Source organism: Balaenoptera musculus, chromosome 19 (assembly GCF_009873245.2).
Source record: "Balaenoptera musculus isolate JJ_BM4_2016_0621 chromosome 19, mBalMus1.pri.v3, whole genome shotgun sequence".
Taxonomy (NCBI): Eukaryota; Metazoa; Chordata; class Mammalia; order Artiodactyla; family Balaenopteridae; genus Balaenoptera; species Balaenoptera musculus.
The window spans coordinates 56,102,462-56,115,035 of record NC_045803.1 but is presented as its reverse complement, the minus strand read 5'-3'; the positions used below and the strand labels follow the sequence as shown (position 1 = coordinate 56,115,035).

The following is a 12,574-nucleotide window of genomic DNA, read 5'->3' as shown; positions in this document are numbered from 1 at the left end:
CCCTTGGGAGGACCGTGTATTGATTCACTGTTCGGTTTACTGTTTTTCTCCCCCCTACAACGTGTCCTCCTAGGGACTCGGTCTTCTTCCCACCTGTGTCCCCAGCACCTACGACCGTGCCTGGTGTAGAGCAGGTGTTCAGTTCGTTTTTGTTGTGGTTGATTGAAAGCTGTGACGATGAGAATGATGGAGGCGTGACGGTGACGGGCAGCACTTACTGGCGGTTCACCACGTGTCAGGCATCCTTCATCCTTCTAGGCGTTTAATAACCTGCACACTGTCCCTGTGAAGGTGGCTCCGCAGGCCAGGTAGCCTGCACTGATGTGGAGCTGTCCCTTCGTGTTTGTTTAATGCTGTACCTTTCCCCCAGCATCTGCACACGCCTTTGGTCATGTGAGTCCAGGAGGGGCAGGTCCTATTTTATCCACACTCTAAAGATGAGGCCCCCTGAGGCTCAGAGAATTAAAGGTTTGCCCAAGGCCACCGGCGGAGAAGGGTCATATTACACTCCTCCCTCCTGAAGCCAGAATAATGCATCCAGAATATAAGTCTGGGGTCAGTGCTTGAAGGTTTGCTAGGACCCCAAACTCCTCCTTGCCTTGGGGCCTTCTGCACACTGTCCCTTGCACTCAGAACTCTTCCCTGTCCTTGCCCAGCTAATGCCTCCTCTTCCCTTGGGGCAAGAACTTAGGAGTTACATCCCACCTTCAAGTGTACCAAGATGGATGGCGCTGAGGCCGTGACTTCCTCAACAGTCAGGGATTTGAGCTCAGGTGTGGGAATTAGATGAGTCTGGCTTGGACCCCTGTAGCTCTCCCCATACAGGAAAATGACCTCTCTGAGCCTCCGTTTTCCTCATCTGCAAAATGGGCCCAGAAGTAAGCGCCCGCTGCAGGGATTTGTGGAGGGAGCAGATGAGATCACATCGGTGGGTGCTCTGCTCAGCGATGCTGATCGGTTGGTTTTATCATTACTTTTATTTTTGGTCTTTCCTGCTTCCTCCCTCCTTCCCGCCCTCGATTCACTCACACACTGATGATGCTTTAGGTGTGATGCTGAGGCAGATGCAAAAGAAACCTATGAGCCGGTCCCTGCCCCCAAGGAGTTCAGGATCTAACTGGGGTCTAAAGACACGCAAGCAAGAAACCCTCCCTCAGCAGTGCCATCATTTCTAGGGAGGGAGGGGGGGCGGTGGGGGGGATGGGGGCAAACAACTGGCAGAGTTCCTAAGAGGAAGCGGCCGCCCCAGCACTGCTCCCTGAGGGTCCCCTGAGGTAGCATCCATCGCTCCCCTGTAGTTACACCTGCTGACCCCATTGTACAGGTGAGGAAACTGAGGCGCATACTCACCATATGGGGAAGAACCAGGCTCAGAACATGGGCAGGCTGACTCATAATCACTGCAGGGCAGGCAGCATTTATTAAGCTCCCACTGTGTGCCAACGCTGTGCTAGGTCCTCACATACTGAATTTCACGGAACTCTCAGCACAGCCCTCACTGCTATTATTAACCCATTTTACTGGTGAGGAAACTGAGACACAGAAATATTAAAGGCACTTGCCCCAGGTCACACAGCTGGCCAGCGGCAGAGGCAGGATTCAAACCTGGGTCTGTCTGACTCCGGCAATTTCCTGTCCCGGGAGCCTGGATCTGGGGAGCTGCTTCCCAGTCTCACCTGTGAGATTCTTCCCGCTTTGTCAGCTCGGGGTCCCCCTCTCTCACACGCCCCTGCCTCCTGCCCGCCTCTGGACCAGCCCCAGCTCTGGATGTAGTCATGTAACTGCCTCCCCCAGGGATACATTCTGGAAAGAACTCGTCCTGGCCCCCGCTCTCTGCAGCCCCAGCCAGCCCCAGCCCTCTGTTGCCACTCAGCTGAAAATAAAACAACAGCATATCAAATCCCAGCTCACCCCAGACTGACAACATCCTTCACGAACATCCCAGACAACCTATGATCTCCATCTTTCATTTTCATCCCTGCGAAAGGATGGTACAGCAAGTCTGCTTCAAAGTAGCTCCTGAACATACATTTACGGTACAGCTCGGACAAGAATGTCCCAGCGCTGCATGCCTTACTTAGATAAAGATGGTTTCCCTTAGGGTTTCGACCTGGTGGCTATTTTTTTTTTTCATACCCTGTGGGGATATTTTTAGAAGCCTCTATAGATTTGCAAAGCCATTCTTCTTCTGATATCTTCAGGAAGCAGGTAGGGAAATGCCAATTCTGGGCTGCTTCAGTGGGAAGCCCGATTCCACTAGTCCAAATCCAGAGTCCACTGGAGCAAGTGCCTGGATGCCCAACCAAAGGAGGCTGGATAAATAAACAACTGCACATCCGTACCCTGGAACACCACAGAAGTCTCTGAAAAGAGGACACGGATCTATCATATTAACATAGTCACCATATATCGTTCAATGAAAAGTGCATGGTACAAAACAATATGAATAATAAGCCAGACACAAATTCCACGTACTGTATGATCGCGTTTATATGAAACGTCCAGAATAGGGAAATTTATGGAGACAGGAAGCAGATTGGTGGTTGCCAGGGGGCGAGTATGGGAAGGGGAGTGGGGAGCAGCTGCTTAACGGGTCTGGGTTTTCCTTTTGGGGTGATGGGAATGTTTTGGAACTAGATAGAGGTGGTGGTTGCACAACACTGTCGATGCACTAAATCCCACTGAACCGTCCACTGTAACGTGGTTAATTGTACAGTATGTGAATTTCATCTCAGTAAAAAAATTTTAAACAATATGAGCAAAATACCATTAAGAAAACAATGTGTGCCGAGCATAACTGCTTCACGAAAAAGTCTAGGCACTCACACGTACCAAAATGTCAACAGAGCTTGTGTCTCGGAGAATTTAGAATATTTTTACTTGTTTGTGACTTTCTGTATTGTCTGAATGTCTTGCAGAGTAAACATCATTGTTTTTGTAATCAGGAAAAAATTTGAAACCATTTCCATTTAAGGAGAAAGAATTCAGTCTCCAAAGCTGCCCGTTTGCCCGCATCCCTCCCTCAGCACTCCACCCCCTTCATTCCCCTGCAAGAGCTTTACCCTTCTTTGGAATGTTCCAGAGAGTTAACGGCCTGACCAACAAATATGCACCCCAGGACTGGTTTGCTTGGTGCAGGAAGAAAGCCAATTTTCTTCTAAGCTTTACTTACTCTTCCTCTGGAATTCGGATGTCAAAGATCTAAAAATATGTCTCTCCCTGGAACAGAGGGCTTAGAGTTCAGTGTGCATTGAATGCCATTTCCTGACGCCCTGAGACCTTCAGGACGCGCTGGGCTCCGGGAGCAGAGTTTGGTGCGTGGCTAACGGGACTTCCTCAGAGAGGTACTCAAAAACCCAGGATCTCACACCAGGACAAGCCATCTCAGTGCATGTCGAGGGCAAGAGTGCAAACTTGGCCAGCTCCTCCGGCTGGTGTCCACTGAGCCCTGCTGTGCACCTGAGAGTCTTCTAGAACTTTCCATCCCTTCTCTTCTGCTCTAGAAGGTTTTAATGTAATTTAGTCATTCATTTCACGGTAAATTCATAGTTCCCAGGCCTACCACGTGCCAGGCACTGGCTGCAGGCGAGGAGAGCTGACCTAAACCAGAAGACACTGGCCCTGCCTTCACGTGTGGCTCAGCTCCAGGACATGTGACAAACACCAATCCAACACCACACAGAAAGCAAACGAATTGCTTTCTTTTTGTTTACCTGTGAAAGTAGGTAATGTAAAATGAAACAAAGCCAGAATAAAAAAAAAAAATCATGCAGATCATAATAAGGGAGCTAAATGTTAGGAAGAAGAAGTCGAGAAGTTAAGAAAACTTTTAAGAGAGACCTAAATAGGGGATCAGGGAACGGGCCTCTGAGCAGGGGACCATGAAGCTAAGACAAGCCTGACCAGGAGACCCTCACAGAATCCCTAAGATGTACCTTAGGTTCCCGCTGCTTTTTAAAAAACTTATCATGGTAAAATACATTGGGTTGGCCAAAAAGTTGGTTTGGTTTTAAGCAAAAATAAAAGACACATTTTTCATTTTCACCAAGAATTTTATTGAACAATATATTCACTAACCAAATGAACTTTTTGGCCAACTCAATATAACATAAAATTTGCCATTTTCACCATTTTTAAGTGTACAATTCTATGGCACTGATTAAATTCATAATATTGTGCAACAACTGCCTCTTATCTATTTCTAAAATATTTACATCACCCCAAACAAATTCTTTTTTTTTTTCTAACTGAAGTATAGTTGATTTACAATGTTGTGTTCGTTTCTGGAAAACTTCTATTCTCGTTAAGCAGTCCCTCCTCATCCCCACCCCCTCAGCCCCTGGCAATGTCTAATCTACTTTCTGTCCCTATGAATGTGCCTTTTCTGGACATCTCATACAGAGAGATCACAGGCTATGTGGCCTTTTCTGACTGGCATCTTTCACTGAGCATGTTTCCAGGGCTCATCCATGCTGGAGCGTGTCTCAGTGCTTCATTCCTTTTTATGGCTGAATAATATTCCATTGTGTGGATGGACCCCGTTTTATTGATCCATTCTGAGCTTATGGACGTCTGGGCTGTTTCCACTTTGGTTACCGCGACTAGTGCCACTATGACAGGTAAGTTTCCCTCTGCTTTTCTGCCTCCTCGCATGCAGGGTCCCAGATTACAACCACACGGTTCTTGGATACTTTTCCCCTTGCTCGTTTCCACCTGGAATCAATTTCAGGACTGAAACCTCAGGTACGGAAGCCAGATTCAGAGAGGAGGAAGTCACCCCCAAAGTCACACTATTCATTTATTTTTCCTTCCTTCCATCTACCCGTCCATCCATCCAGCTCCTCCCCCTCGTTCTTAAAATGTTTCTGAGCGTCTGTGACGGGTCAGGCTCTGCGTTAGGCCCTCGGGGATGGCCGAGCCTACAGTGGGGCACTTCACCGCGGTACATCACATCGCCTCTCTCCAGCCCCCAGGGAGGACCTGCGGGGTCTTGACCATGAACGCTCCAGGGCCCACTGAGCAGCCCCTCCCCTCCAGAAGGATGCACCCTAGTGGTGCTGATGACGGGGTCCTGCAGGGGTGCAATCAATCTCACATCTTTCACGGAGCAAGGAGAGCCTCCAGGGCTCTGAGGGCACAGTGATAGCTTCCCCAGTCCACAGCCAGAATGGTGTGGGGTGAGTCACTCTCTGCTCTAGCAGGAATGCCCTCATCTGGGAAGAGTCGACCATTGGGGTTGCTGGTTGCAAGCAGCAGAACTGACTTCGTTGGTTCCCAGAGGCTGACCGTGTGAGTGTGCTAGGGCTGCTGTAACAAACACCACAGACTGGGGGCCTGAAAACAATGGAGCTGTGTTCTCTCACGGCTCTGGAGGCCCGACGTTCAAAATCAAGGTGTCGGCAGGGTTGGTTCCTTCTGAGGCTGTGAGGGAGCATCTGGCCCATGTTTCTCTCCTGGCAATCCTTGGAGTTCCTTGGCTTGAGACGCGTCACTCTGATCTCTGCCTCTGTCTCCACGTGACCTTCTCCCTGTGTGTCTCTGTCTCTCTCTTGTCTTCTTCTGAGCCCACCAGCCACGCTGGATTAAGGGCCTACCTAATTTCAAGATGTCCTCATCTTAATTAATTACACTACAATGACCCTATTTCCAAATAAAGTCAAATTCACAGGCACCAGGGCTTAGGACTTGAACACATCTTTTTGGGGGTAGGGGAGACAAAATTAAACCCTGAGACTAGGATTTTAGTACAGATGGTATATTTGCAAGAGGGTCCCAGGCAGCTCTAGCAGGGGAGGGGGCACGTGAGGCAGGGAAGGGGGGACCATCTGGGGACCGTTAATGCCCAGGTGACTGCCCTGGGCACCTGGAGCTCAAACCCAAGGGCAACCTCTGAGAAACTGTCCAGATCACTCTTCGGAGGCGTCCCAGCCTGGGCTGAGGAAGCCAGGCCGTGGTCCTTCAGCTCCGTTTGCTCCCACGGTGTGGACCCGAGCACCTTGGCCCGTCCCGTGTGTCGGCCGAGCGTGTTCCGAGGACAGAGCTTCCAGGATGAAGGTGAGGATTCAGGATTCAGGGAATGATGAGAGCGGAGGGGAGGTACCCACAGCTCTAGGCCACCTGCCTCTCCCACTCTTGCTAACTTAGCAAAAAATAAAAGATGCGCCAGAAAGCTCTCGAGCTCACAGAAGTAACGAGGGAAAGGAGGACCAGCGTGGGGAGACTGGGGAACGCGCCTCGCACAGGGCCTCTGTGCTCGTCACCAGAAGCTGCTGCTCTGGGCAGGCCAGTTGCAAAGGGGTGCCCCGTCCGGCAGGATGCATGGCATCCTCGCTCTGGGCTGCTGCAGCCCCACACTGACCCTCCGCTGGGCAGGCACCTTTGGGCAGGGTGCAAACTGCCTAGCCATTTCCAGCTGCCCTGAATGGGAGCTTAGGGTACAAAACAGACACATAGCCACAGTGACACATGGGGACCATGGGGCTACCCAGTCCCCAAGCCGACATGGCGGCTACAATAAGTCCCACCTGGTAGGTTTGTTCAGAGGATCCTGAGATAGCCTGGCCTGACACATAGGACCGCTCAGCAAAGAACTGTTCTTATAACTTCCATCAAATGGCAGGAAAGCAAATCCCAAAACACCAGCTCCACAGAACGGACCCTGAGTTCCCCAGAAAGCCTCTTGGGCTACTGACAAAACATCCCTCTTCCTAGCCTGTTCCTTTCCGTCTTATCTAGCCTCGTAAATATCTGTCTTTGTTTTGTTTTTATTAGTACACAGAGAGAGGTGTTCTCTGGCCGGGCAGCAAGCTGAAGGCTCTCGTGGTCTTTCCACTGGATTGCAAAGTAGCACTGCCGTCTCCCACGTGGCAGACAAGGAAACGGAGGCTCACGGAGGACAAGTCTTCTTCTCCTTACAAGCCTCCCTAAAGGGCCTCCCGTGTCTTCCTCTCAGGCACTGTCTCTTGGGCAGGAAAATGCACACAGCATCCAGGAAATTCCCCGGACCCCCTCAGCCCCCTCTGCCCACTCTGTCAAGGGGCGGGGCTTTGAGAAGGGGAGGAGCCGAGATGCAGGCAGCCTCGTGCGGGTCCGAGTTTAACACCCAGTTCTCCATGTGCAGCCTTTGCCAATTTCCATGGTGTAAATACCCTCACTGGGGCTGATTTCAAGCTACCAATGTGAGGCCACTGAATGAGGAGTTGGGAAGAGAAGTGTAATAGCTCCTCGATAGATGGTGTTTCTACCATGCAGATGCCACAGACGTGAATGACCTTGAGAGCAGGGAGAATGGTAAGAATGCAACCAAAATAATTAGGAAGTGATATGTTTCTGATAAGGAGGATTTCCTTCCTTCCTTTTTCATGTAAATTATATAAGTTTATATGACTTCATTTTTAATAAGGGCTCTGTTTAACTCTCTGGAGTGGGTATGAGCTGGCTTCAGCATAATCCTGGACACCTGGCCTCTCCTCGCCGTGACCTGCCCCATGGGGTCCAGGGCCAAGGCTGAAGAGCTGACCCAGCTTGGGGTGGGTAATGGGGGCCACCTAAGAAGTCTTGCCCCTGAACATGCGGAGCTGCTTCCTATTACTCCTAGATTCCCTGTTGGACATTTGCATGGATGTTAGAATCAGAACTGAAAGGGCCCTGGAGGTCATCTGGTCCTTTGTCTTCATTTCCCAGGTAATGACCTGAGGCCCAGAGAGGGGCAGCAAGCAGCCTGAGGCTGCACAGCTCATTAGAGATGTCACTGAAAAACTCCTAGGCCTGGCGCCCTGCCCAGCCTCCTTATCCTCTGAGCCACCAGTCGACAGCCTGTCTTTCCCCAGGGGCTCTCTGTGAGGCACAATCTTGGCACAAACCTCTCCCGTGTCTGGGCACCGGAGAGGGAAGCTGATGTCTGTTGATAGCAGGGAAGAGCTCCAGTCCAATGAGTACAAACTCAAAGTGCTTGCATTCTGACAAACGGTGGCTAGAAGTAATTTGGTTCCTGAAGCCCACCCAGGCCTGTGTTTTTAAAGAGACTCCCCCTGACCCCCAGTGCGTATCGTCCCCAACCTCCTAGCCTCCTCGTTCCTCCTAGAGAGATGTCACGGCATCAGCCCCTGTGACGCTCCAGGACAAGGTGGCGATAAGGCCAGATGATGTATTGGAAATCTCTCTGTGGTCCTAGAACCAAAGTGCTGGATACTTTGAGGCCTAAATCATCCTGTTGGAACAGCGAAGAGCACGGGGGAGTCCAACCTGACAAGGGTCTCTCTTCTCCCTCCAAATACCTACCACCATCTCACTTGCTACTATGCTTTTCTACACCCGTGTGGCCTCCTGCCTGACCTATAGAGTGTGAGCCCTGGAGGCTGAGATTAGCCTCAATACAGTTTCATTTCACATGGTGCCTGGGGTCATTAAACATTCCATTCTCCCTCTTCTCCACCTGGAAAACTCCTATTCATCCTTCAAAGCCCTGGGTTGAATGTCCCCGATCCTGGAAAATCCCCCCTGACTCTCTTGGGGCAGAGCTGCACACACTCTTCTGTGCTTCCATTGCACTTGCCCATAATTTACCCACAAGAATGTATGGGGCGCCTACTTCATGGCAGGTGCCAGGAACACTGCACTGAGGGAGGCAGAATCAGGCCCTACTGTGAGGAACTTACATTCCACCTGGGGAGGCAAACACCAACCAATTTCCTAATATTTGAGTAAAAGTCACCAAGACGCAAGGACCACTCGCTATGCACTGTGTTTGACAGATATGGAGTCATTTACACTCCTCACCCATATGCTGAGAGTGCTGGTATTGTCTTCCTGAACCTTCTATGCCTCTGTGCTCCCTTTTGGGGTGGGGGACCTAAAGTGACACCCTTCCCACCTCCACTCTCTCTCCTAGTCCCCTTCCTGCTTTATTTCCCTTCTCAACACTTGTCACCAAATACAGTACCGGCACGCCTTGGAGATACTGTGGGTTTGGTTCCAGACCACTGGAAGAAAGCGAGTCACATGAATATTTTGGTTTCCCAGTGCATCTACAAGTTAGGTTCACATTATACGGTAGCATATTAAGTGTGTAAAAGCATTATGTCTAAAAAACTCAACGTACACACCTTAATTAAAAAAACAGCCTGTTACAGTTCTGGGTGTACTCTGATGCTTTTGCAAATATGTTCCTATAAAAGGGTTTCATCTTCAAGAAATTCATGGAAAAGACTCTGACAAGTACAGGTTTCTGGTAACTGACTGTACTGCTGAACTGAATGAATAAGCATTTTCAGAACTCTAATGAAAAACTGATGAACTCATAAAAGTGCTAACAACAGATCAAGATGAAAAAAAAAATTAATTACATGGGACTGAGTGAACTGATGAGGATGAGTATAATTTTTGTGACTTTCTGTCTGAATTAAAAAAAAAAAATCCCACAAGGACTCAGAGGCAAAGAATATACAAATCAATTTTCACTGCAAAGTAAAGGAGCTGTTACAGTGGAGGATTACTGGACTGCATGTCAATATTATGACATAGTATGAGTGTGTTTCATGTTTGGTAATTGCAATCATTGTTGCTTTTGTTGTGGTCATCCATGTACAATGCTTGGTGTCAGTCTATTTATCTCTTGTAAAAATAAAATACAGTGTGTGTGTGTGAAAAAAAAACCAAAACATATACTTATAATAAAAAAAAAAAAAAAACAGCCTGTTACTGAGCAACGCTAAGCATCCTCTGCGCCTTCAGTAAGTCGTGATCTTTTCCCAATAGTCACATCAAAGATCACTGACCACAGATCAACATAAGAAATAGAGTAAAAATGAAAAAGTTGGAAGTAGTGGGAGAGTTACCAAAATGTGACACAGAGACACGAAATGAGCAAACACTGTTGGACAAAAGGCGCCGAGAGACTTGCTCAAGGCAGGGTTGCCACAAACCGGCAATTTGTAAAAACACAGTATCTGTAAAGCACAATAAGATCAGGTGTGCCTGTATACATTTTCCTTTCACGTCTCATTCATTCTCTGCAAGCCCAGCCCTGTGGGGTAACACGAGTCCCCCAAGGCTTGGGGACATATAAGTCTGTATCCCCACAGCCTAGGGCAACAGTGACCTAGGTACATAGTGGCGATCAAACATACATATTTGATGAAAGGAACGCATCAATCTGTCTTTTTCAGATGAGATCACCGGTGCTCACAGATGTCAAACAACTTTCCTGAAGCCACACAGCCTGTGAGTAGCAGAGCTTGGATGCGGACTTAGGGCTGCAGGGCGCATGCTCCTCGCCTCTCACCACAGCGTGCCAACCCTTTGTACTACTGTCACATGTCACCTGACTGCCTCCCCCACTCGACCACCCTGCAGGGTGGGAGCTGGTGTCTCCACGTTGTACCTACGGGAACGCACAGAGCACCCGGCCTGGAGCAGTTTCCACTAAATGTTTACTGAATGAGTCAGGAACGGCACGGAAGCATAATTGCATCCTATCGACTATCGACATTTGGTTATTGACTGTTGAGACAAACACTCAGTTTTAAGTCCTTGGAGTCTAAAATCAGGTGCTATTTGTCAGGAGAAAGTAAACGTGGGTAGGCAAAAGCACGTCACGGTCCCCCTGTGCATTTTTAGGGGCCCCTGGCTTCTTTACTCCCAGGCTCAGAGTCTTTTGAGGGCTGTGAGTTCCATCGGCTCCCCACCCGACTTTGGTACAACTCGGATAAAGAAAGCAGGACGCCTGCCCTGTCCTGCCCACATCTGGGTGGGGCGCTTGTACACCGTACGGTGCGGGGATCACCCATCTCCTCCCAGCGCACCCCCCCCAGCCCGGGCACTTACACGGGACCTCTCCGCCAGCCTCGCGTGCAACGCCCGTTTCCAGATATTCTTGGCAGAACTGGCTTCGAGAAGCAGCAGCAGGAAGCACAGAGCCCAGCTGACCCTCCTCCGGCCGCTGCCCAACCTGCAGCTGGTCAAAGGCATTTCCTCCCAGATGGTCAGAGGAGAGGGGCCCTCTGGCCGGGGCGGGGGGGTCCTGGAAGTGTGGAGCAGAAGTGTGCACGGTCTGCCGGACGGTCTCAGCTCCACTCGGCCGGGTCCGGGGGATCATGTGTCCGCGCCCAGCCCAGGCCCCCCCTCACCGACCCGCACTCCCGATGGGGGCCGCCCACCGGGTTATTTTTAGCTTGCCCTATTGCATCTGGCCCGGAGACTCCAAGCCAGACGTCTGCAGCCCAGGCAGCTCAGAAGGCAGCGGCAGCAGGCGGGGGTGTCACGCTGCTTGGAGACGTGGCCGGGAGTGGCCTTGTCACACTGGGATAAGGAGCACTTCCTTGCAGGCTGGGCGGTCCCCTCCCCAGGAGGTGTGCTGGCTCTGGGGGGTGGGGTGGGCACGCAGGGAATGGGTTGGGGGCTTCTGGCTGCTACTTTGTCCAAGCTTTGAGCTGGTCTGACAAACTCTTCTGCCCACAAAAGCTGCTTTGGAAGACTTGTTGCCGAACGGGGACCAGGGGAGCGTGTCACCGTGGGAAGGGCGTCCTTGAACCCTGGTGACCTCCGCTCTAATGTGGGCGTGTGGACAGTTACTCACGTCGTGTGTTTCTTGGGAGAGTTCTATGCAATTGTGTGTGTAAAGTGCTTCACAGACGTCATAAGCGTGCTATAAATGTTGGCTTGCGTGTGTTTTATACAAGGGTCCATATTTCACAAACTCTACACTCTATCGCCTGTTCTCAGCAACCTCAAGACAGGCACTGCTTTGATGTCCATTTTACAGATGGGGAAATAGAGGTACAATACTTGCCTGAAGTCAGGCAGTAGTAGCAGAGCTGGGGCTCAACCCAAGCCCCATCTGATCGCTGTGACACGCTACCAAGCGAAGCAGAAGGGACCCGAGCTCTGGATTTAGAGCCCCTGGGCTGAGTCCCAGCTCAGCCTCTGTGTCTGTGGGATGCTCGCTGTTCCTCACTTCTCTCATCTGAGACACTGAGTTTGTGGTCATTCACTACAGCGGCAGAGGGAAGCTGCTACACCCTGCAGCAGGTTGTAGGCTCTCAAGGTCAGGTACCCATGTCTCTCTTACTGCTTGCACCCCTGTGCCTTGCACAGCGCTCAGTAGGCACTGGCCCAATGCACAGAATAAACGTCATCATCATGACACAAAGGCGTATCCCTGGTCTACGGACTAAGAGATGGTCACAAAAGTCAGGCATGTTTCCCAAAGCCCCCATTCATGACTGACCTCCCAGGTGCTTTCCTCAGGACATGGCACAGGGCTTGGCCACAGTAGGTGCTCAATAAATGTTCTTCAATTGCGCTATCAGTTCCTCAGCTGTATTCAGACCATAGGGACCCAAGGCACCAAGCTGTGTGCCATCAGTTAATTTCTTGAAAACGTTAACTTATAAAAATGGTCTTCCCAAGTCTTCAAGACAAGGGGTGACTATTCTGGGAACACGGCTGCCCTCCGGGTTTCACGTGGAAGGAGAAAAGGCTCTGAGTCGAGAAATAAACATGGTACAAATCTACCCAGGAAAGCAGCCGCTTTCCTTTGATCAGGACGAGGCAGGAACCCGGCCTGACAGCCAGC

General features: G+C 50.4%; 1 protein-coding gene across 1 annotated transcript in view; it reads right to left on the bottom strand.

Annotated features, from left to right (window-relative positions):
• Positions 1 to 11,105, bottom strand: part of WFDC1 (WAP four-disulfide core domain 1) — a 28,582-nt gene extending 17,477 nt beyond the window's left edge. Inside the window, exon 1 of the mRNA XM_036833964.1 lies at positions 10,825 to 11,105. Coding sequence (XP_036689859.1) covers positions 10,825 to 10,968 — 144 coding nt within the window. The 5' untranslated portion in view covers positions 10,969 to 11,105. The remainder of the gene's footprint in view (positions 1 to 10,824) is intronic.
• Between the last annotated feature and the right edge of the window lie 1,469 nt (positions 11,106 to 12,574).